This window comes from Pinus tabuliformis, chromosome J, assembly GCF_031772625.1.
Source record: "Pinus tabuliformis cultivar Carrire ecotype Pingquan chromosome J, CPIR1, whole genome shotgun sequence".
Lineage (NCBI taxonomy): Eukaryota > Viridiplantae > Streptophyta > Pinopsida > Pinales > Pinaceae > Pinus > Pinus tabuliformis.
In genome coordinates this window covers 650,318,441-650,345,576 of record NC_142295.1, presented here as the reverse complement: position 1 = coordinate 650,345,576, position 27,136 = coordinate 650,318,441, and the positions used below count along the sequence as shown (strand labels likewise).

The window sequence follows — 27,136 nt, the reverse complement described above, 5'->3', positions numbered from 1 at the left end:
TAAAGAGACCCTTCTTGGGCTTTTGAATCATGTAAAAAGATTTATCATTAAGTCAGATAAGGTATTTGTCACCTCCACACCAAGTCGGCCTCAAATAGAGTAATTCGAGCTCACCAGAAGCCTATATATTGAAGCAATTCAAATTCATTTGGAACTCACACACTCACAAGTTCGATATCTAAGAGAAGAGCAGCAAAAAAAGTGCGAAGTTGTTGGAAGGAAGATCGAAGTTTTTGGGTTTGTCTCTCTCTCACTCGTCTAGATTTATTGGGATATTTACTGGAAAGGTGAAGATATTGTTGGGTTGAAGTTGTTGTTAAGCTAATTGTTGGGTCGAAGTTGTTGCTCGGCTAACTGTTGGGTTGAAGTTGTTGCTCATTTGAATTTGTTGTTGGATCGAAGTTTTGTTGTTGTTGTTAGGCCGAAATTATTGTTGAAAGGGTTATCATCTACAGAAGGAAGAAAATGCTAAGTTGGTGTGGCGGAAGTTTGTGTCTAGGTCAAGAGTCTTGTATTATCTCGTGAAGTTATTAAGGAAGATATGTTGACTGGATTTTCCCCTCGATAAGGGTTTTCCCCTGGCTGTTCACCTACATCTGGTATCATGATCTTTGTGCTATTGATTTCATAATTGCTTGATGAACTAAAGATAAAATAGGAGCATAAGAAAACATATGGGGTTGATGCATTATTTTCTGGGATTGGAAGTTTAGCAGAAGAATGGGGAGATCTTCCTTGGACAAGGAAAATATGCTACAGGGATTGTGAAGAGATTCAGAATGCAAGACTGTCGACCCATGGCTACTCCCATGATCACCAAGTGCGAGAAAATAGATGCATCAAGAGGCAAGGAAGTGGATCCCACCTTGTCACAACTCATTGGGTCGCTTATGTATTTGGTCAACACAAGGCCAAACATTTGCTTTGTTGTCAACACACTTAGACAATTCATGGTAGAACCAAAAAGAGTGCATTGGGTAGCAACTAGACACATTCTTAGATAGCGTGGAACAGTCGGATATGAGTTGAAATACTCCCAAGGGGAGAACGTCAAATTGAATGAGTTCATGAATGCAGATTGGGCAGGTAGTTCAATAGACCGAAAAAGTACCTCGGGGTACTGCTTCAGTGTTGGATCAAGGATGATATCTTGGTGCAGCAAAAAGCAGAAGTCAGTAGCTCTGAGCTCAGCAAAAGCGGAATATATAGTAGCCAGCACAATTATGTCCAAAGTTATATGGCCTAGAAAACTACTTGTGAGCTTGTTCAGGAAAAGGATAGAAGAGACCATGGTGTACTGTGATAATCATGGTTGTATCAAACTCTCTGAGAATCCAATATTTCATGATCGGTCAAAACACATTGATATCAGATGTCACTTCATCAAAGACTGTTCGGCATGGGGCAGTACAGCTACAGTATGTCCCCACAGGAGATCAGGTAGCAGACATACTCACAAAGGCTCTAGGAAGAGCTAAGTTCATTCAACTCAGAGAGCATTTGGGTATGGTAGAGAATCCGTTTCAATAGCAGAAACAAGTGACTTTTCATTTACAGTGATAGAGGGAGTTGCAGCACGGATGCAATGTTGACAAGTGGCAGGGTCAATAGCAGTACAGATGCAGCATTTGCACAATAATTGGTAGACAGGATGTCAGACATCACCTAGCGCAGAGAGAGATGTTACAGAACAGGGTGATGCTTCAACAGGTTGCATTACTAGAGCACATTCATCGCTAAGAGGGAGTGTTGATTTTTGGTAGCATCAGATGTGCTCTAAGTCTCAAATTTTGCAGGGAGCTTATACACATGCATTCTCCAATACCCAGAAATCGTTTTGGGAAATTCCATCCAGAAACAATTTTATTAAAATAATTAATTATTTTTAATAGGACCCTAAGTCTAAACTTAAGAAATTAAAATAATTAATGGGTATTAATCTAAACTGTGGGTCGACCTTCTAGAAGAAGGCGGAGATCAAGTAAACATGATCCTAGCCATTGATTACAATCTAATCTGGGTCGTTGATTGAGCAACAAGAGGATTATAAGAGGAGATTTGATGGGCACTTGAAGAACACACCAGAGGCAGATACTCAATTACCCGAGTAAGATCGATTTTCTCACTGGTCGAAGTTTGGCAAGAGAAAATTGAATTAGAGGGAGACTTGCAGGTGAGAAAGGGAGAGACGGCATCAGCATCATCGAGAGTGCAAGACAGCAAGACGCAGAGCAGGAATAGGTTGGATGCAGAAAGAGGTAGCGCAGAGGCAGGTTCACGCAGGGACTGCGTGGGAAGCTAGATGTTGGACCAAGGTAGGAAAATTGACGCAGAGGGATGCAGAAGGATTTAGAGGAAAGAGGGGTACTTCACCTGGATCAGAAATTTGTCTGGAAGCGTTCACAAATTTTTCACTCCTGTTTTGCTAGTTGTATTTTGTACGAGATTTTGCTGAATAAAAATAAAGAAACCCTCATCTGCTGCATGGGTTTTCCCACACTTGGTTTTTCCAGGGACAATTGTCCAAAAATAACTGTAATTGTGATTGTATTTGTGCCAGTATTTTTCTTTGCATTTACTTTATGCAATATTTTAATTGTGAAGGCTGCAGTAGAATATATTTCGATATTTTCTGTAAGAACATTGTGAATAACTTATTTCTGAGATAATAAGTAGAAGAAATAATATTAATCACTACAATAAGATTTCTATTTAGAAATTTTTTCACACTAGAAGAAGCCATGAAAAAGTGCCAAGTTACAGTGGAAGGAGAATTGCAGGAACAAAGGTTTTGGGTTATCTCTCTCTCTCAAGCTTGTGATTTTCTGGGCTACGACATCAAGGTCGGAGTTCTGTTACGGCATCAAAAAAAATTGTTACGGCATCAAGGTCAAAGTACGACATCAAGATTGAGGTGCTTCTTCCAGGTAGAAGTGTTGCTTAAAGGTCAAAGTACGGTATCAAGGTCAAGGTGCTTCTTCAGGGTAGAAGTGTTTCTTCAAGGTCAAACAACTAACTGCTTCAAGGTCAAAGCTGGTGCATCAAGGTCGAAGTTGCTAGCTCGAAGATACCACTGCATCGAAGTATTGTTGCTGCTACTGCTGCATCTAGGTCGAAGACAGTACTGGAAAGTTATCATCTGCTGAAAAATGAAAGGGTTGACTTGGTGTGGAGGAATTATGTGTTTAAGTCAAGAGTCTTGCATTATCTCAAGAAAACTATTGAAGGAATAGTTGTTGACTGGATTTTCCCCAAGATTAGGGTTTTTCCCTGGTTGTCTGCCTACATCTGGCATCCTTGATCTTCGTGCTATTGTTTTGGTAATTGTTTGATGAACTAAGATAAAAGAAGAACATAAAAAAGTTAATAAGAACACAAGAATCTCACATGTAATTATCAAACATAAGAAAATCTTTCCGATTTTCTAACAAATAGTACATCTGATGTACAATGGAAGCAAATCAAGAAAATTCAGAAGCGCTTGATTACAAACAAGTTCAAAATTAAAACTTCAGTTCGTTGTCATATCTTGCTAAGTGAAATGGGGGATTCTCCTATTGAAGCAATTGCTATGGTGTGACTCATAACATATTTTATAAAAAAAAAAAAATACAAACATAAAAGGGTGAATGACCTAAGGTTGTCTCAAATGACATATTGTGCAAAAGAAAGAAGACTTGGGTGCGGCAAAATAATAAATGGTTGAGTAAATGGGGTATTTTCTTGAACATGTGTTAACAAATGGTTTAGTAAATGGGGTATTTACTTGAACATGTGTCCCACACATAGTAATGAGATAAAGGCTTTTGTTATGCATAGGTTCTATAAGTGTACTTCCGATAAAGAGCTAGGCAGAAAGAGAAAATACTTTATTGAAGAGTTTAATCCCACTTGTAATCATCACCAAAAAACGTACATATGGACCAATATCTCTTGCAGAGCCAAAACTCTTATTGTTCAATTATTGACTAATTCTCATCAACTCCACTATGAAACAGGGCACTGGCAAAGACCAAAAGAAGTTCGGGGAGAAAGAGTGTGTATTGTTTGCACTTCTGAAGAGGTGGAAACATAAAAGCATTTCATTTTAGAATGTGAGGCCTTGAAAGACAACAGGGACAGTTATGTATATATTTTGACAGGGGTAATTTATTCAGCGAAGTGATTGTTGAGAAGCTGGGAGCACTCATTGTGAGGTTACATAGCAAAAGGGTTGAATACAGAAGTCACATGCCAAGGCAGTCTGTCCCATGGGCTATCTTTAGCCTCATGGATCTTAAACATAATTTATTTCTTTCTTCTTTCTCCTTTTCTCTTTTTTCATTTTCATGCAAGTTTATTGGTATGACCAGTGTATTAATATTTTGCAGTCCATCAATTTAGATGGTACAGAAATTTTAAATGTAAAATGATATGGTAGGAAGTAACATGTGGGTTGATAGCAAATTAGTATGAATGACTAAAATTTGCACTACGCTAGAGTGACAGTACAAATGATAAATAGAATTTGATGGTGCCAATACGGACATCAAACAATATTTTGGTGGATGGACAAGTGTGGCAACTGAAATTGGCAGTAGGATCGGTGGCTGTGTACACTGGTTTTTGCAGCTAGGAAGTGGACAGTTGTTTTAATATGTTGGGAAATGCACGATGACAGCTTGCGGCTTTGGCAGCCGTCAGGCAGTTGCAGCCGCAACTTCTTTCTTTCTTTTCTTTATATAATATTTTTGTAATATATATAGAGATATATAATATAATTTTTTTAACTTTTTTTAATCAAAATTTTTTAAGTTCTTTTAATTTCTATAACCTTTATTTTTTTAAATATTTTTATTTTCTTTCTTTTTATTTTTTATATATTTTTTTCTTATATTTTTTTTCGATGCCCAAAGGCTTGACGACAGAATGGAGAATCTCCAAACAAACTTCTTGTGCCTAAAAGCCTCAATTGCAACCGCAACAAATTTGACAAAGAGTTGATGGCCAAATGGCAGATCAGAATGACTATATGCAGCAGTTGAGCAGCCAGAGGGTCGAATGGCTCTGATACCAATGTAACGAACAAATTTTGTATTTCACAATAATCTTCAAAACACTTGGAATACGAAGACATCCATTGAGGATAAAAATATATATTGAATAGTGAATAAAATAAAATATGATGAGATTATTACAAATGAGGGTCTGCTTATATATGTTGGCAAGGTACCCTTCATGAATGGTCATGTCCTTGGAGACATGCCTCTTCTATACTAATCAATATTTAATTAATCATTATTATGATTATTATTATTATTTATATTTATATTATTTTTACATAAATTATATTCATAACATTTTGCTTAGTACTAAATCAGATTCTAGAATAGTGAATGATGGATTTAAATCAATGTATACAATATTTTACTATTTATATTTCATTGAGCTATTTGTGATGTATGAATCAATATATTTCATTATTGAATTTGAATTTAAATTTAAATTATATATATAAATTTCCCTGAAATTTTGGGGTGCTCCCACATGTCCCTTATGCATCTTCCTGTTTCCGCGTCCCCCCATCCCAGAAACTTGGTGGAACATTGAGAAGAAATGAGTTCCATAAATAACAATATTCTACAATGCATGGCTATCCTTTTCCCTTGGAATTAGTAGGAGATGGCTCAGTTGTATGACCAAGACTACAAATATCAGACAACATACACACTAATTGATGATTGTCAATAGTTATGTCATATAAAATATATAAACAATGTTTCTTCTAAAAAGTTGCTAGCTCCCAATTTCACCATTCATTTTCAGATCTAGTATTTAAATGTCACAGTAATAACTCCTTAGTGCTGACAGAATGACAAGAATAAAAATAAAAGAAACTACAATGAATCACCTGCCTTGCAGAAATCCAATACTAAATTTTAAAATAGCAGACTATCCATTTGCATCAAACAGAATACTATAATAGATTAATCAAATTTCTAACTTATCATTTTTTAATATTAATGATTACAGTGACTGATTGTTTAGAGGATTTACTGAAAATAGATTCCAACCTTATTTATAAGTTGATTTTCAGAATACTTCAGGAGTTTAGCTTCTTCATCAGACTTGCAAACTTTTATGTCTCTTTGGATGGCCCGTAACTGCAACAACCAGATAAGTTATAATTTCAGTGGCCACACGTACATCACTTTTCAACCCATTAAATTACAAACCCTGTTATCTCCAATAAGCTCCCTACTTTCATTGCAAGTTGCTTGAAGATTGTCAAACCAGACAATTTAGATTCTGTTTTGTAACCAGAACTGTGACAGATATTCAGTAATTTTAGATTTCTAAGGTTTTAACAATGAGAAAATTACACAAAATATCAATACCCCACTTCTAAAATGAGTATAAACAACTATACAATTTTTTGCCAGAACAAAAGTTGAAGACATAAAAAATAGTAAATACCTATATAGGAATATTAAGAACTTGTCCAAAAAATGTGAAAAGACTAACAACTAAAACAGTGATGTCTCATCATGTGTCGGATCAAATACAATCAACTGGGACATTCCTACAATCCATAGTTTGTGACTTCAAGGAAAATCCAATCTATCATCAAGCAGTGCTAAATGCGCTTGAAACTAGCATCCATAGGAACAGATCAGATCCACAGACCAATCTACCAGTTTCTGTTAAAGGGAGGATCCACACACAGGGAAACAAAATATATAAAAAAATAAAGATATATTATACATCTTTATATTTTAACAAAAATAATTCAGATCTTCAGATATATTTTGCTCCACGTAGCTCTCAGAATCTCACGAAAAAAGAATCCTATGAAAAACTCAATCTCGAGTGTATTTGTAACGAATAAAATATATATAAATAATGTAAACAATAATAATTGTAAATAATGATTAGTTAAATAGTAATTAGGTTGAAGAGGCAAGTCTAAATGAGACATGACTCTTCATGAAGAGACACTTGCTTGGTATATAAGCAAGCCTCTCATTCTCATTGTAAATCATTTTCGTATTCTTATTCACATTTTAATATATAATGTTTGTATCCTCATGGATATCTTTATATTCCAAGTCTTTTGGAGTAATTAATTTATAGAAGGAACTTTGTTCGCTTCATTTGGTATCAGAGCAGTTTGGTCCTTTAGGTTGCTTAACCAGTGCACAAAGCTCATTCTCCGATCCAGGTCCTTGACTATCAAAATTCGTCAACTGTTTTGCCGTACAATTGAAGCATTTTGCTCAGAATTTGGGAGTTTCTCCTTTTCTCCATTTTTCTAGGCCTTTGGCCATTAAAATTAAAACTAAAAGAAAATTTGCTAGTTGGAGGGTCTCCAATTTGCTAGTTGACCTTTGGCCATAAAAAAAATTAACCAAAAAAAATAAATAAATAAGTAAATAAATTTAAAAAAGAAGAAGAAGAAAAAGTAAAAAAATAAAATAAAAGAACATAAAAAAAATCAAATTATATTAAAAAAAAATATATATATATATATGAAGTGGCTTTAGAAACAACCTATGGTAATTTCCCATGGTATTTTAAAAGTAAAAGAAAAAACAAAAGGGATACAAAATCTCATACCAAGTGATATTTAAAACTTTTTACGTGGAGAAGCCCGTGGTTTTAGAAACAACCCATGGTAATTGCCCATGGTATTTTAAAAGTAAAAGAAAAAAACAAAAGGGATACAAAATCTCTTTACGTGAAAGGTAAGTTTTACTTTTTACTTAAAAAGTTTGGTGAACATCGTGACCTTGTCATATGAAAAGACGTGACCTTTATATTTATTAAGTGTGGTGACATCATAAAAATTTATAATATTAAAAAAAAAATTAATATACAAAGTCCAAATTCAAAAGTCGGGAAGTGCCACATTCAAGTCAAAAGAGGTGAGATATATAGTATATATATTAATTTAATATAAATTTGATATATACTTAAAAGCATTATTAAATCACTTACAATATATATATATATATATATATATATATATATATATATATATATATATATATATATATATATTAAAATTATATAATATATATAATTTATAATTATTATTAAAAAAAAGTGACTTAAAAAATAAATAAATATTTAAGAAGTAAAATGGAGACTAGTAATGAAATATTTCCTGAAATCTTTGGTAAATGTGTTTATACATTATCTAAATCAAAGGATCGCTCGCAGGAAGAGATATCATAATCTCTATCAGTCTTGCTGAAACAAGTAATTATATTAGTCCTAAATATGCTAACCAATTGGTGATTCCTAAATCAAATATAGTTGAAACAAATATTTTTGGCACATGTAAAATCAAACAAATACGATATAAGCAATTTACACCTAAATATTGGAGATTATACTTTTACCTCACATTCACCGTGAAAACCTTATGTTTTAAGGATAATGACATTGTTTTGGGATCACCATGGATGAAAACTCTAGGTTCCTTTATTCTAAATACTAAGAAAAAGTTTTTAACATTTTCTTACAAGAAGAATAAAATAACACTCCAAGATGTTACATTGAAACCTATTTCAGTAACGCCAGAAGATATATCGGATATTTCAAAAGTAATTTCTCAAGAAGGTAAAAAAGTATTACAAAATATGCAAAATGAAATTGACAAAATCACTATTGACAAAAATGAAGAAGTTTCTCAACTTAAAAACCATAGTGAAAAATTATTGACGCAAATTAAGAAACTTAACAAGGATAGGAAGTCATTAGAAAACAAGGTACAACAACTTATCGAGAAGGAAGCATCAAATATAGGAATTCAAGTTGATGACAAAATAACAAATACCGATCCAGTGAATGTCACAACTCAAGAAGAAGACAAGCAAGTTGAAGAAAAGACACGCTTGGATGTTGCAAGTCAAATGATAAATATCCCCAGTGAATGTTCATAACCAACTCAACAACATCTTCGCCAGAAATATAAAAATTGCCACATGCCCAATAAGGGAAAATCAAACCAAAAAAGTTCCCTATCGGCATCCGAATCATGAGAATAGACAAATCAACCATGCTACGTATCGTGACCATTCAGAACCAAATCAACAAACTGATGTTCCAGATAATAGTGATGTAACCTCAATCCAGTCTTATGCTAACAAGTCGTTACAAAATTCCAGTGATCAGAATACTATACAGAAGATTAATCTGGGATGGTCTGATCCCTTCTCAGTGCGACAATTTTGTTTGTCACTTAGAAGATCATATCAGCTTGTATCAACGAAGATGACCGTTCCGAGAGAGAAAGACTTTCAAAGCAGAAAAAGAGATCAAGCCTTTTTCATCAACAAGCTTTGAAGACAAAGCTTTTTGAGGAAGGAGGCAATGTAGCGAATAAAATATATATAAATAATGTAAACAATAATAATCGTAAATAATGATTAGTTAACTAGTAATTAGGTTGAAGAGGCATGTCTAAATGAGACATGACTCTTCATGAAGAGACACTTGCTTGATATATAAGCAAGCCTTTCATTCTCATTGTAAATCATCTTCATATTCTTATTCACATTATACTATATAATCTTTGTATCCTCATGGATATCTTTATATTCCAAGTCTTTTGGAGTAATTAATTTATAGAAGGAACTTTGTTCGCTTCAGTATTATTATGGGGAAACATAATATTTTGTCAGAAAACATCAAGAATTTACGGCCCCAAACTTCGCTTTTCTTTGATTTTACTTTCTGGGGCTTCAAATTTCTAGCAAGAGAAAAACAAATATCAAGCACACCCTCCCATGCTTCTAATCCCAAAAAGTATCCCAAGCAGATCTGGATCCACAAGTTATCCTCTCATTTAGCATGAGGATTTTATCCAGGTTGAAGACCATTCTCTGGCAGTCTGTCATGCAGTATAATGACTTTGAGCACCCCTTCCTCCTGAATTCACAGATCTCAAAGATCATTTTTATAAATGTCTTGAATAGGAGCGTTAGTTCACAAAATCAATGTTTGCAATTCCCACACCTCCCCCAACCCCCACCATAAAGTAGGTGCTAAGGTGTCTTGAATAGAAGTGTTAGTCCCCACACTCATTGTTTCGAATTCCTCCACTCGTAGGCCCCCACAGTAGAGCATCTTACTTTGGAGATTACATGAAGTGGTTTATGGAGCACCTTTGTTACATGAAGTGTATTATCTCTATTATGGACTTATTCATCATGGTTATGGTTTTATTAGAGTTCTTAATCATTCACATATGGTGATATAGCCCATCGAGGTCCACATGGGTGCATTGGTTCATGAGAAAGTATGCTTGGTATTGGAACCTATTAGTGGATATTGACATTTCAATAGCGATGTCACATCCCTTGAGTAGTTAGTTACACAATGGAGTAGAACCCTCCCCTTGTTTGGAACATTTGGCACATAATCATAAGCATGAGGACCTTCTTGGACCAATATTCTAGGTTGCTCCACAAGGCTAGTGTATTATGGTATATGCACTCTTTTGAAACATTCTTATCTTACTATCCAGATTGTCCCACCTCCTCTCTACATTCCCCTAGGGCGCACTCTTCATCACACCATTTTTGGGCAGTTATATTGGTATTCATGCACACATATCAGCATCATTCCACTTCTTGATGAAGGATCATGCACATAAAGAGCATATGGAACCGGCATGTTGATGAATGTCATTGAAAATGATAAGCTTATTGATGAAGAGCATTCCCAATACAAACCTCAAAACTCCATAGAAGAATCCAAAGATGAAGAAGTACAAGAGCCACCTCATGAGTCTATTGAACAAGAAAATTTTACTGAAGACCCTATCAGTGAGAACACTTCCTCTCCTGAATATGAGGATTTGATAAGCATTAGATCTGTTGACACCTAATCTTTAGGGATTGGGAAATATTGTAAATATTGCAAATACAAAAATGAGAAGATGAAGAGACATTGGAATATGAATTCCAATAGTCTCCCTCTCCTTGTATATATTAATGATTTTCCTAATAGAATGCATCAATTTGTGGTGTTACCAATGCCTGGCCTGACATTGTATCAGAGTACAGGTCCCAGGTCCTAAATTTAGCTCTCTCTGCCCCCACAACTCCTTTGCTTCAGTCCTGCTGTTGTTGCAGGTCTGTCAATCTGCGACTTACGCCAGTCTCCTGGACTTTCTAAGTGCTGGTTGAATGTATGCTGGCTCACATGCGTTGGAATGGAGCATAATTCTCTATGCTAATTTGTGCTCTATGCATGCGCAAGGTTCCTATGTTGGTTCTTATATGCTGGTATCTGCATTGGGTTATACTCAGCGTGTTAAAAAGTGAAGTTTATGTATGACGTGAATCATTCCATTTATTAAAGCAAGTTGTTGTTGCATTTGTTAAGAGGGTCGTTGCTGCATTGCTTCTATTGCTTAAAGTTTATGTATGACGTGAATCATTCCATTTATTAAAGCAAGTTGTTGCTGCATTTGTTAAGAGGGTCGTTGCTGCATTGCTTCTATTGCTTATAAAACAAGTCGTTCGTTCATATTAAATGATGGAGCGTGAGTTAAACGAATGGTGTGTTGAATGCTAAATGTTAAGCACTGTATTGAATGATGGAGCGTGATTTTGGAGCTTGCATTGTTGACTACATTGACTTGGTTGAATTAATATGTGTTGAAACTCTCGTAATGTTCATTCAAGGGACTGTGCAGTGCGTGCATTAGTTTGAGAAATGTTTAATATATGTCTTGAAACCTTTATATATATATATATATATATATATATATATATATATATATATATATATATATACACCTCCTCTGCATTTTATTGGAAGTGCATGAATCTGCATCAGTTCGTGCATTGGCACGATTTGAGAATTGTTCCATATATATATATATATTGAAACTTTTATATATGCGCTTTGTGGCTGTGAGTTATGGTTGAATTGAAGACCTCTCCATGTAATGTTGTTTCCTCGCAGTCGACCCTCCTATTGTTATCGTATTACCTAATTTAAATACTGGATCCCAGTCTAGCACCATAAATATTTTTTGATCCATTGATGAACAAGCTTTTGAATTGAAGGCTAGCATATTTGGTTATTTTCATGTGTGTTGATTATAAGGATAGCATAAGTATACAATTTGAATTCTAAGCTCAAGGAAGGCAGAGGTACTATGAAGTGTACTTATTTTTAAAGATGTATTCTCTCATTTGTATCATTGCAGTAGTTCTCGCTGGCAAAGAGCACTACCATGAATGGTCCAGAAAGATAAAGCATACGCTCATTTTCAATGAATTGTGGAAAGGAATATGTGAAAAAATCGGAATCCACCTAAAACGTCCACATCTAACAAAGAGGTCACCATGTGGGAGAACAGGAAGAGCAAGGCCTATGCTTTGATTGTTGCATCAGTAAATGAAGAGGTGAGTCGTCACATTGCACCATTTACAAATGCCTTTGATGCTTTAAAGAAGCTGAAAGATTTATATGACTCACACTCTGAGCTTGAAGTAGTCCAATTAATGATCAAACTCTTCAATCTAGAATTGAAAGATGATGATCCCCTTGCCCTAGCCTCTGAAATAAGAGCTATTATGCATGATATAGAAGCCATTGGTGTCAACTTAGATGTTCTTCTCACAGCTTTCGTCAAGGCACTATATCCCACATATTCTAATTATCTTGAATCATTACAAGCTAGTGGCAAACTTAAGGAGATTTTCTTTGACTCTCTTGTGGAGAAGTTTGCAGAAAGAGAGAAAGCTTTTGGGAAGAAGAAGACAGTTGCTCAGTCTTCTGAAGAAGTTGTGTGCCTTGCACAAAAAGAGAAGAATCAGGCACATGATTCTTCTAGAGGAAGAGGTGGTAGAAGAGGACGTGGAAAGAAGAATAACAAAGGTAGGGGGGGCTAACATGACCAAGAAGGAAGACTTGATCTTAATTGTATACACTACAACAGAAATGGACATGATGCTTCCACATGTAAGATATCTCTTAAGACAGAATCAGACAAGAAAGGAAAGAAGAGAAAGGAAAATCACCAGACCCAAGAAAAGGTAAAGCACCTCGATCCCCTCATTATATTGTGGCACATTGCAATATTGGAGTAACTGAAGACTTGTTTAATGCTTCACTTACTTCGTGGAAAGATGCATGGTTGCTTGATTCAGGAGCAACCTGCCACATGACTTTTCAGAGTGTTGAAATTGGCAACTAGGGCCAAACTCCATGTGGGTCTTCTTATATATGGCAGCTGATATTTTTCTTGTATTGCTCACGTTGATAGGTGTAGGATTGATCTAAAGATCATCCGATTCCAACATGTATTCATGAAGATATGAATTTATTTCTGTTATGCGACAATTCGTCAAGGTCGGCCAGCAACCAAATTGCCCCCCATCTATCCTCAACGTTTTACTATAAAAATAGGTGGCTTGCAAGTCATTTGGAACACACTCTTGTGATCTTTTGCTCTCCATTTGTTTGGGTTTTGGTGGAAGGAGAAGTCAACAAGAGTATACGCTGCCCTAGAGGAGATGCCCTAGCTCCTTAACATTGTCCTAATAAAGCTCCAACGTTGCCCTAATGAAGAATCCTCTACGCTGCCCTAACAGTAATGAAGAAGCCTCCAAATGCAGTCAATAAAGAAGCCCTAATGAAGAAGACTCCTAACGCAGTAATGGAGGAGGCTTCCATAAGTACAGCAAGGTTTCTAATATGCCCTAAACGTAGAGACCCTAAGACGCTGTTCAAAAGTGACCTAAACACTGTCCTAGTGGAGTCATAACTGCAGAGAAAGAAGGGATCTGAGCCGCAGTCTATAAAGGCCCTAACGTTGTCATAAGAGATGACCCTAACGCTGTCATGGAGGTAATCAAGGAGATGACCTTAACGCTGTCAATGAAAAGGCTTAACGCAGTCCATGGAGAGGCCTTGACGCAGGCAAGAAGACACCCTAATCTCAGCCATAAAGGAGATCCAACTACAGCAAAGCAATAGCTCTAAATACGTTGTCCTAGGCCGCAATCCATGAGGGTATACATACAGCAAAAAGGTGCCTAATCTATCCTCTGATTGGGATAGGGACAGCGTCAAGCTTCAGGCAGAAAGAAGGTCTGAGTATGTCATGGAGCAGAGTGCTGAAAGGCATGATTGGACAGTATATGTTCGGGTTGTGTTTTGTATGTTGCAGACCTTGATCTAGAGGCTATGTACAGTCACATGGATGGAACAAGGGGTGTGAACTTGAAGGCTATGAACAGTGAATGTATTCATTATGTTAAAGACCTTGGTTGGAAACCTTTGGAGCAGAAAACAGGTCTGTTAAAGGGCAGATTAATATAGGTCTAGGTTCAGTGACCATGGTGTAGTTCCATCATTGTTAGAAGCCAGATTGATGAGCTGAGCATGATAAATGGGGCAGCATAGTGCAGCATGACAGTGGTGTGGCATAATGACAATAAATGGTGCAGCATAGTGCAGCATGACACTGGTGCAGCATAATGATGATAAATGGCGCAGCATAGTGCAGCATAACGACAATAAATGGTGCAGCATAATGATGATAAATGGTGCAGCATAGTGAAGCATGACAGTGGTGATGCATAATGATAATAAATGATGCAGCACAGTGATGATTATATGCAGCATGATGACTGCAGCGTAGTGTAATGAAGTGGAGCTCAGTGATTGGGTGCAGCACAGTGACGAGTGCAGCATGATAAATGGTGCAGCACAATGATGATTGTATGCAGTATGATGAGTGCAGCACAGTGTAATGAAGTGCAGCTCAGTGATTGGGTGCAGCACAGTAAAGATGCAGCATGATGATGAGGTGCAGCGCAGTGATGAGTGCAGGATGGTGATGGAATCATTGGAGGATCAGTTGAAACAATATACCTTCACCTGAGTTTAGATCAGCTACCTCAGGTGTTATCTTCATAGAGAAGATCTCTGCTCTTATTATGACAAATCAAAAAGTTGACTTCTTATGTATATGTACTATCTCTCTTTGCTGAACTATTGAAGAATATATAAGAAGAATTGATTAAGGGTTTCCCCACATTGGGGTTTGTTCCAATGCCAAAATGTTGACGTCTGATGTATATGTACTATCTCTCTCTCTCTCTGCTGAACTATTGAAGAATATATAAGAAGAATCGATCAAGGGTTTCCCCACATTGGGGTTTGTCCCTAGCTGGTGCCACATCTTCTGTCCTCTTGTCTTGGCTTGTTTTTTGATGTTTATGTTCATGTTCTATCTCCAATTTACTATCATGCTGATGTGATTGCTAATCTGGAATTGATATTGAGCTAAATGGAAAAATTGAAATAAATTGCTCTAAGCATAGAACATACCAAAAATTAACACACAGGGACTTCTTTGAAGAATTCGATGACAATGTGGATGGGGCAGTCTACTTTGCAGACAAATCAAAACTCAAGCCATCCGAACTTGGTACCATTAGGCTCAAACTGCCTAGTCTACTTGAGTTTATTCTACATAAAGTTCTCTACCTCCAAGAGTTACGGAGAAACTTGTTGTCCTTGGTTCACATCTGCCAGCAAGGACAGTCCATTCACATCAGTGATGGCAAGGTTGAGGTGAGAAAAGCATTAGACAACTGACTTGTCATGATTGGGATAGAAAAGAAAGACTCTTGATGCTGCAAGGTGTTGAATTTCCGCGACCTTGGGTCTAGGATAGAATCTTAAAATCTCTCACGCTACCAAACCAAGAATCTCAACGATACTACTTTGCACAACGGAATATAAACAGCAATAAATCACACATGCACAGAATATAGACAACATTTTACATTTTTCAACCTAACTTCGTTATATTAAACAACATATAATACAACAATCTAGGGCTCTCGTACCAAGGATAATGGCCCTCATACATCCACTACTACAAGATACAAAACTGGGGCTTGGTGTCAGTACATCGACAACGAATCTGCCCTCAACAAGATACTTTGACCATCTAGCTGATGTAGTCGACTCTCTCAACTCCCCTCGGTCATACCTTGTACCTGCTTGGTCCTTTAGCTCCCGATCTGCGGCTCCTGCCTTTATCAATATGCTCAAAGTCCATCTAGCCACTAAAACTCAGTTGTCAATCTTCTCTCTAATTTTGCCTTACTCCATCAAGGGATCAGCACATCGAGACTCTTGTCGAGTTGTTCACAGCTCCACTTGTGTAAACCCTCTCTCTACTGACTGCTACTCCTCAGCTACTCAGGGACTTCAGCCCACTATGGTCTTCCTGTGTTGCACCGATGAAGGCCAACATAGGGCACGGAAGGTTGCCATTTATCACTGCAAGATGTCCATCTCCCACAATGAACACAGACTAGGACGATTTTCCATCATGTGTTCTAGAAATCCTTCTCCACACACAACTCTCGAGCTCCACAAACCTCTCTTGGCTGATCAAACCCCTGAGCTCAACAACTCCCTCTCTCGCAACTACCTTTGTCCATCAAGGTGTTGCTCACTAGGCTCCAACTTGGACACTATCACTCTGTCCTCCAGCAGACCATAAGTGCCCAATCACGTCCACACTTGGTCCACTCCCACACTGCCCTCCAACAGGCCACGAGTGACCAAGTCCACGTTGTAGCATCTGCACCTAGTTAGGGCATCCTCATACCTAGGAGACCCTTACAAACAGTTGCCCACAGACTTCTCTACATTCGCCCTTTGCTTTGCAGTAGAGGAGCTATTGCACAAACCTAGGCTCCAAAATTCACTGTGAAACAGCCCACTGGTTAGGGCTTCTAACATGCCATGTCAACCCTACCTCCTTGGCTTCCTCAAGCTGCAACAACTCTATCCACACTAGGACACCTACATCACTCCATATCGGGATGTGCTCCTAGCTGGAGTTCCTTCATGGCCAAGGAAACTCCAGCAAATGGCTCCAAACAACTTGCAATGTAGATTGATCCAAATTTGACCCAAAACTAGGATCCAACACCTACAAACATTCACCAAAACACATACCTTGTTGACTGTTTTGTTGTAGCTCCACTACTGCAACTTAGGCCTGGTTAGGGCACAAAACTCAACCCCTACCAACCTTCAAATTCTACCCAGAATTGCACTAAAGAAGTGTGGTTTCCCTTCCATGAGGGGATATGACCCTTGGCAGTGATTTTGGGTTGTTCCAGCCCTAACCAACCCTTTGGCTTCCCTTCAATTGCATGTGGCTACCTACAACAGGCTCCTCCACGTTTGTGGCATGCTCCACAAGGGTCAGACCACCCTCCTTTCACCACAAAACAATCTCCAATGACCTCGGCCTTCAAGAACAACAACTCGACCCTCTTTTCATGAGCTCGGTCACCCTCCAGCAGCCCTAAAACAACCTTGTACCCTCGTTGTTTGTCCTCTTCTTGCTACGACCTCCAACAGATGTGTTTCCCTCTCCAACAAGCTCTTTGTGAGGTAAGTGTTGCACAAATGGATGAGAAAATGACATCAACTCACCCTCTATTTATACACAAATGAGGGGCTCCACAAATTGATGAAGAGACATGTCTCTTGGACGAATTCACTTCAAGCCTATATGACTTGATTGTTCATTAATTAATTGTTAAATTCAAAAATTCATATCTTTGTTTCTAGAGCTCTGATTTGAGTGATCTTTGGAGCGTTGGAATTGGCACGCCAAGCTCTATCACCTCAAATTTCCAATCAAGCTCAAATTCATCATGGTTTTGGCCCAAATTCCAATGGGTGCAAAACCACATGCTTGGGTTCCAAGCCCAAGAGACTCCTTGTGGTGCTTTGCCCTCCAATCCCCGAACCCTAGGGCTTGGAGTACCTCCCAAGCTATACAAAAATCAAAACAAGAAACCTATGCTTGTGCACAAAACTTTGCATACAATTCTAAATATGATGAAGGTACACTGCCATCCAGTCTCGTATGGCAAGCAAAATTTGGACATTTGAACTATGACAGTCTTCATTCATTGAAGAGAAATGGTGTCACTGATTTGTCCAGGATTCCTAGGAAACTTAAGAAATGTGATGCTTGTATCTTAGGAAAACACAGCAAACACTCATTTCATGCTTCTCATTCCAAAGCATGTAGAAAGCTTGAACTGATTCATTCTAATCTGTGTGGCCCTATGTTTGTTCCTTCTACAAATGGAAATAAAAACATAATGACTTTCACTGATGAATGCAACAGAATGTGTTGGGTATATTTGTTGAAGAACAAATTTGAAGCTTTGGAAACTTTCAAAAACTTTCATGCATGGATTGAAAACAATAACAATCACATATTGGCTCTATTCTTACTGATAATGGAAAAAAAAATATGCTTCAAATGAATTTGAAAACTATCTTCGCCAACATGGGATCCAACATCAAACAATTGTGCCTTATAATCCTCAACAAAATGGTGTAGCTGAAAGAATGAAATTGGATATTTCACAGAACTTGGAGTTATTGAGAAACCCTCTCTGAGAGAGGCAGCACTAGTTACATAGCATCATATTATGGACCATCTCCTATAGGCTATGTGTTGTGAGACCTTATGATCGGGGAGATGTATTTTTGATTCCCCTTGTAGGTTGTGTATTGTGAGCCCTTGTGGTCCAAGAGATGTATTGTTGATTCCTCAGGTAGGATGTGCGTTGTGGGACCTTGTGGTCCAAGAGATGTATTGTTGATTATTCATGTAGGTTGTGCGCTACGAGACCTTGTGATCTGGGAGATGATTTAATTTAGTCATCCCTCCCTTAGGTTGTGTGTTGTGAGACCTTGTGGTTGGGGAGATGCTTCGACATGGATGCTATGTATATTTCATGATGAGATTGAAAAAGAGAGAGACTTAGATTGTGATCTCTTCCTTAGGTTGTGGGTTGTGAGACCTATGAACTGGTTAGGAAGAATGATCTTGAAAGAGAATGAAAAACTACCTCCCTAACTAAGAGGGAATGTTGAAAACTTGGATAACTATCGTCGTTACTTTTCATTAAAAACATGACTACTCAAGTTCTTCAAGTCGACCTTGTTACCCACCATTTTGTGGGTGATATCCCTAGGAGAAAAATTTCTCCAAGATGGTCCTTAGCCGATAGCCCGTTGCAGCCACCAATTAGCTCATTTTGCCATTTCTCTGCCACCTGCGCCAGCCATGTGGACCCTGACCCATCTGTCATGATCATATGTTTGAAGGCAATCCTCCCAAACCTAGAGGAATGCCTTGTCATTTGGTAATTGAGTATTGTAGTTTGTTTATCATGGACACTTCTAGGCATGGATTAATGGGGGGATTCGGCGGAAAGAATGGGTTAGGTTTGTACTCGCGTTCCCTAGACCCCTTTTGGATATTAACCTTGGATTCTAGTCCCATGGGATATCTTCTACTGACCATTTGTCTTTACAGATGGTATATCATGGGAAACCATAATTTTGGTTGTGTGGGCTAGGTTTGTACTCTCATCCCCTAGATTCAGCGGAAAGAATGGGCTAGGTTTATACTCTCGTCCACTAGACCCCCTTTGGATATTAACCTTGGATTCTAGTCCCATGGGATATATTTTACTGACTATTTGTCTTTAGGGATGGTATTTCATTGGAAACCATAATTTTGGTTGTGTGGTCCCGCTCCCTCATCCACATATATTGCCCCTTTTCCACTCATTCTAAGCCCATTCATTATTTCTCCCACATGGGTCCACATTCCTCCATTGGGTCCACATAGGACTAGCTCTCCCCTTCCCCTGCCCACACTTTGGGTCAGGCCCGGAATGATGCCCCGAAGGTTGATGCAACTAAAGAAAAGTAAAAGCATAATTTGCCACATTCAACAAGAAAATGTACCACAAAATGCAAAAGATGATCGGGACAAACACATTTAGCATGTGGACAAAAGCCAATACATGAGCTCTACCCCAACATCATGGCCATCACCCTCATTCCTACAAGTTCTATGAGCCTCCTTCATCATATAGGAACTAGTCAGGAAGATTGATCTTGAAAGAGAATAAAAAACTACCTCCCTAACTAAGAGGGAATGTTGAAAACTTGGATAACTATCGTCGTTATTTTTCATTAAAAACATGAATAAAACTTTATTTCATCACTCCTACAACTCGACTACTCAAGTTCTTCAAGTCAACCATCTTACCCACCATTTTGTGCGTGATATCCCTTGGAGAAAAATTTCTCCAAGATGGTCCTCAGCCGACAGCCCCTTGCAGCCACCAACTAGTTCATTTTGCCATTTCTCTGCCACCTGTACCAGACATGTGGGCCCTCAACCATCTGTCATGATCATATGTTTGAAGATGGGCCTCCAGAACCTAGAGGAATGCCTTCTCATTTGGTAATTGAGTATTGTAGTTTAGTTATCATAGACACTTCCGGGCATGGATTAATGGGGGGGGATTCGATGGAAAGAATGGGTTAGGTATGTACTCTCATTCCCTAGACACCTTTTGGATATTAACCTTTGATTCTAGTCCCATGAGATATCTTTTACTGACTATTTGGCTTTAGGGATGGTATTCATGGGAAATCATAATTTTGGTTGTGTGGGCTAGGTTTGTACCCTCGTCCTCTAGATTTAGCAGAAAGAATGGGCTAGGTTTATACTCTAGTCCCCTCGACCCCCTTGGACATTAACCTTGGATTCTAGTCCCATGGGATATATTTTACTAACTATTTGTCTTTAGGGATGGTATTTCATTGGAAACCATAATTTTGGTTGTGTTGTCCCGCTCCCTCATCCACATATATTTGCCCCTTTCCACTCATTATAACCCCATTCATTATTTCTCCCACCTAGGTCCACATTCCTCCATTGGGTCCACATAGGGCTAGCTCTCCCCCTCCCCTGCCCAAACTTTGGGTCAGGCCCGAAATGATGCCCCGGAGGCTGATGCAACTAAAAGAAATGTAAAAGCATAATTTGCCACATTTAACAAGAAAATGTACCACAAAATGCAAAAGATGGTCGGGACAAACACATTTAGCATGTGGACAAAAGCCAATACATGAGCTCTACCCCATCATCATGGCCATCACCCTTGTTCCTACAAGTTCTTTGACCCTCCTTCATCATATAGGAACCCATGATTTTCCCAAGCCCTGATGAGCAATAAACCACCCTACCTTAAAAGGGGGTATCCATTGTTATATCTAACACATGATTATCTTACCCTTGAGCCCTGAGTAGTTAATTGAAAAAAAATCATAAAAAAACAAAAGGCATATAAAGAAGGGTGGAAAAATCAAGGTTGGGGCACCTCATGTACCACGATTGCTCCCTCCTATACATTATATACCCAAGAATGGGCTTCCCTTCTACTAGCTACCCTTGTACCCTAGCATGTGGCCAAGGGCTACCCCTTCTCATTCCCTACTCCATTCACCTCTTTATCACATGCCACCACCTTTTAAAGGATGTACCATGGAAACATTATCCCTTTTAAAAGTAGAAACCACCTAATGGGATACTTTGTTAACCCCATTTGGAGTTTGGAGACATTAAAACATGCCAAAGCCCATTATGGAAGGGCAGGCCATTATGAAGTCCTCGCCTACGGTCCATGGTTTGTAAGCTCTTTTACTCAATGTCCTTAATGACTTGTTGTACTGGAAGGCTAGGGGACGCATTGGATCTTATGCAGGATTGCACGTGGTCTCCATTGTTAGTTTTTGATAGCAATGGAAGTGTTCTAGCCTTGAAAATTGGTGGAGAAGCTAAGGCACATGAGTTTTAAAGAACCCAGAAAGCGTTTGGTGAAATTCCACCCAGATTGTATTTTATTAAAATAATTAATATTTTTATTGGAGTTCCTAAGTCTAAACTTAGGGAAATTAAAATATTAATGGGTATTAATCAAAATATGGGTGAGAATGATCTAGACGGTGGATCAAGTCATGTCTTAATCTTAGCCGTTGATTAGAGACTTAATCTCAGCCGTTGAAGACTCGATAGGAAAATTATAAAATGGAAGCTTGGGGTTCATTTGGAAACACACACACACACACACAGAATTGATCTAGAGTTCGATTTATGGGGCTACGACGCTGAGAAATTCGAACTAAGTGATCATTCAACAGCAAAGGGGCAATGAGAATCCGGGAGAAGGACTTTCCGGAGAGCGCTAACAGAGAGGCGAAGAGAGCTTGCAGAGGGGCAGCGCAGTAGCTGAGAGCGCTGATGTTGGGCCAATCTAGGCCCATGCAGTCCTGACACAAAGCCAGAAGGGCCTGCGCAAAGCAGAAAAGTTGCCTGTCATGCAGAATCCAAAACTACCGAGAACAACCGAAACTGGCGGGAACTACCAAAACAGCCAGGATAGCTGACGCAAAAGGGCAGAGAAGCTGACGTAGGGCTGACGCAAAGGGCAGAGAAGTTGACGCAGGGCTAACGCAGACCCTACACAAGGTCAGTGCAAAAATAGTCAGGCTTAGCCAGTCTTGTGGCGGATCAGCATTGTTAGATGAGCATCCTAGATTTGTATTCAGATATTTCTCCTACATAATAATAAGCACTCAGAACTGTTGCACTTGTTTTCCCACATTGGTTTTTTCGAGCGACTGTTGTGTCCAAAAATAAGTGTGTCCTATGTATCTTGTTCTTTGCTCCTTTTTTTGTTTCATGAGATCAAATATTTAATTACTGTAGGCTACAGAAGTAATTTGCTTCAGTATTCAAAAGAATAACTTGATGAATGTAATTTAAAAATCAAGTAGGTGAAGTAGATTCATATTTGTTGCAGTAGGCGTTCCTTCGAGTGTGGATTTTGAAACAGGAAGAGCAGATCCAGTGCGGAGCAGTGAAGTCGAAAGCTGCACTTAGCAACAATTCGAATCCCCTTGAAGGGATTGTGCAGTCCTTGCCCGCAAGCAGATCCGAGGAAATCTCTCTCTAAGTGAGACGACAGAGAGGTACGATTTCCAGTTCATGAGTTTGCAGAGGTAGAGGGATTGACGCAGAGCCTCAGTGCAGTGCTTGAAGGATGCAGTTTCTGCCAGAGCAAAAATACACTAGAAAAGAACGAAGACACGTATGAGGGGAATTTTCTCCCCAGAGAACTTTCAGCCAGAAAGCTCGAATTTCTCACTTTCTGAGCAATTGAGTAGTGCTAACCAGTGACTAGAGGAGTCAGTTTGACAGTTGGGTGAAATGGCATCGCATTGGCTCAAAGATCAGGACAGGTTGGAAGGATCTTCCAACTATTTCATATGGAAGACTAGAATCTTAGTTGTTTTGGAGGAACATGATCTCGAGACCTACGTCAATAGTGTTGTAGTTGTTCCTACTAACAACGATTAAAAGAAGAAGTACAAAACCGAGCAGGGGAAGGCGAAGAGGCTCATTCTCGATGGAGTTCGAGATCATGTGGTCTCACACTTGCAAGACAAAGATACAGCCTGGGAGATGTGGGAAGCCTTGTCTTCTCTGTATGAAGGCTCTTACAAACAGCGGAAGATGTATTTGGAGCAAAAGTTGCAGTGGACTTTGATGCAGAAAAGAGAAGGGGAGAACCTCTATCTTCAGCATCTTCAGGACACTAGAGACCAGCTTGCTACAGTGGGGTCCACTCCTCAGCCAACTGCATTGGTGAGGATAGCCTTGAATGGAGTCTCGAATGAATGGCAAGTTTTTGTCCAAAGCATATTGGGCAAAGAAAAACTACCTTCATGGTAACAGATCTGGGCGGCTCTTCAACAGAAGAAGTTAAGGAGATACCTAGTAAAGGTCAACCTCGATGGCAGCAGTGGGAGTGGCACAAAGATGAAGGAGGAGGAGAAGAAAGCAACTCGAGCATCGAAGGGATAGCAAAAGCCGAAGCGAAAGAAGGACATTTCAAAGGTGAAATGTTTCAGTTGTGGCAAGATGAGCCACTATGCATCCCAGTGTCCTTTGAAGAAAAAGGACGAGGATGAGAAACATGATCCCAAGGTTGCCTCAACAAAGATTGACGAGGATGAGTTTGCCATGAGTGCCCACACATCTCCAAGAGGGAGATGGGGCGATATTGAGTTGTAGTCAGGAGGACTACATGTGAGCAGGATCCTTAAGGAGTCCACATCTTGGATCAATCCCTTGCTACGGCAACCCAAGATTTAGAAGTAGTGAGATGGACTTAGTGTGAGATGATGCAGTGGACTGTTTCGAGGATAGATGTAGTAGCTAGGGACTAGAGACTGATCAACACAGAGCAAGGTTGGCAGCAATGCAAATGGCACAGTGCAGGAGTCAGCAGCAGTGCAGAAGATTCAGAGGGTCAGAATCAGCAGCAGTCAGAGTCCAACATTTATTGTATTATGTTGAACACAGTGAAGTTCAACTAATTCGGATGTTTTTCAGTTCCTTCTCTCACCAACTAAGTTGCAGTATAGCAGTGCCAGTGCTAGCAGCATAGCTGTTAAGATATGGTATGTTCTATGCTTATAACAGTTTACTTCTTTTTCTAATTATATTCCACAGATTAGCAATCACATGTTCATGAAGTAAAGTGCAGATAGAACATTAAACGATCAACAGAAAACAAGCCAGGACAAGAGACACAAGATGTGGCGGCTAGCCAGGGACAAACCCCACAATGTGTGGGAAAATCCTTTGATCAAATCTTTTTTTATCTTCAATAATTCAGCAGAGAGAAATAGTACAATAAATCTAATTCATATCAACAGTAGCAAACCCTATATTAGCAGCATCAGCTTTAGCGACTCATCATCAAACTAGGGTAGACGATATCTCACAAACCGACCGTCGGATCGGCTTGATTCCACCACCAAAAGTTGTGGCTTCTAGAGGAGGTTCAAATGAACCTACAGTGCAGTTCAGATGAAGAGAACTTCTAGTCCACGCAGGTCAAACTTTACTTCTGCAGTTGCAGATTTAGTTTGAGCAGCTTCCTTCAAACTAGGGCAGTCGATATCTTGCAAACCGTCCGTCGAATTGACTTGATTCCACCACCAAAATTTGTGGCTTTCAGAAGAGGTTCAGATGAACCTACAGCACAGTTCAGATGAGGAAATCTTCTAGTCCACGCAGGTCAGACTTTACTTCTGCAGTTGCAGCTTCAGTTTCAGTAGCTTCCGGCTTCACATGGGTGAGGGAGAGACCCTTTTCTGCGCAGTAGAAAAGAGACTCTTTTCTACGCAGTAGAGAGAGAGAGAGAGATGTGATGAGTTGAGTGAGTGCAAATGAGGAAAATTCCTCTTGTATTTATACACAAATGATGATGTTTGAATAGATGCGACTGTTGGGCTTCTGAGCCTACATGAGTTGTAGGTCGTCTTGATAATAATTCCATAATCAAAATAAATTCATATCTCCATAAATACTTATTGGAATCGGATGATCTTTATATCAATCCTACACCTCTCGACGATAGGAATCTAATAGAAATATTATCAGCCATGAATAAGATGACCCACATGAAGTTTTGCCCTAGTTGCCAATTTTAACAATAGCAGATGTAGTGTTTGAGAGGTAGTTGTAGTACAGATGCAACAGTGGCAATGGCAGTGCCATGGGCAGCAGTACAGTAGCAGCAACAACACAGTGTTGGTTCCAGCAACAGTGCAGAAAGGAGGTGCTTCAGAAACAGAGCATCATGCAAGTGGACATTGTTACTAGAGCACTTTCCTCGCTAAGAGGGATTGTTAGTTTTTGATAGCATCAGAAGTGCTCTAGCCTTGAAAATTGGTGGAGAGGCTAAGGCACATGAGTTCTAAAGAACCTACAAACTGTTTGGTCAAATTCCACCCGGATTGTATTTTATTAAAATAATTAATATTTTTAATGGAGTTCCTAAGTTTAAACTTAGGGAAATTAAAATATTAATGGATATTAATCAAAATATGGGTGAGAATGATCTAGAAGGCAGATCAAGTCATGTTTTAATCTTAGTCGTTGATTAGAGACTTAATCTCAGTCGTTGAAGACTCAACAAGAAAAGTATAAAATGGAGGCTTGGCGTTCATTTGGAAACAGAGAGAGAGAGAGAGAGAAAGAGAGAGAATTGAACTAGAGTTCGATTTTTGGGGCTAGGAAGCTGAGAAATTCGAACTAAGTGATCATTCAGTAGCGAATGAGCTGTGAGAATCTAGGAGAAGGACTTTTCGGAGAATACTGACAGAGAGGCGGAAAGAGCTTGTAGAGAGGGAGCGCAGTAGTCGATAGAGCTGACGCTGGGTCAGTCTGGGCCCACGCAGTCCTGACGCAGAGCCAGAAGGGCTTGCATAGAGCAAAAAAGTTGCCTGTCTGGCAGAATCCAGAACTGTCGGCAACAGTTGGAACTGCCGCGAACTATCGGAACAGCCGAGATAGCAGATGCAAAGGGAAGAGAAGCTGACGCAGGGCCTACGTAGGGTCAGCGCAGAAATAGCTAGGGTTAGCCAATCTTGTGGTGGATCAACTGGAATTCTGCTGGGTGAAGTGAGGTAAAACTCACTCAGATTTTCCGCTCTGTAAAGGATTGTTAGAAGAGCATCCTAGATTTCTATTCAGATATTTCTCCTACATAATAATAAACCCTCATAATTGTTGCACCTGTTTTCCCGCATTGGGTTTTTCTGGGAATCATTGTGTCCAAAAATAAGTGTGTCCTATGTATCTTGTTCTTTGCTCTGTTTTCTGTTTCATGAGATCAAATATTTAATTAGTGTAGGTTGCAGAAGTAATTTGCTTCAGTATTCAGATGAATAACTTGATGAATGTAATTTAAAAATCAAGTAGGCAAAGTAGATTCAGATCTGCTACAGTAGGGTTCCTTCGAGACTAGGAATTTTCACATCCGTCTTGGGTTTGGTCTCTCTATACGGGGTCCTAACCCTCCAAAGGGCTACATTGGCACATGTAGGGTGTGTGTTGAGAGCCATGGGCCTCCACAACAATAGGAAGCACTCCATGGATCCCCAGAGATGTTTAGAGATTGCCCGAGATTCACCTATTAGACGAGGAAGATGCACCTGGTTCACCTTTGCGTAGTCAGCCCCATAGATGTACCATGCACTTGGCAGCTGACCCAGGACTTTTAGGATAATGTGGCATCACCTACACCATCATCTGAGCCCTTACAAATGGCCTATAGGCATCTTCGACTTACTTGGAGGCCTATGAGGTCACTTGTGACCCTCACAACCATTGGGAGAACCACAGGTTTAT

The 27,136-nt window shown here is 39.0% G+C and overlaps 1 protein-coding gene across 3 annotated transcripts in view; it reads right to left on the bottom strand.

The window, feature by feature from the left end:
* LOC149228591 (uncharacterized) overlaps nt 1-27,136 on the bottom strand; it is a 510,588-nt gene that overhangs the window by 108,132 nt on the left and 375,320 nt on the right. For all 3 annotated transcript variants that reach the window (XM_089378284.1, XM_089378285.1, XM_089378286.1), the window contains one exon: nt 6,054-6,143. In XM_089378284.1, coding sequence (XP_089234410.1) covers nt 6,054-6,143 — 90 coding nt within the window. The remainder of the gene's footprint in view (nt 1-6,053; nt 6,144-27,136) is intronic.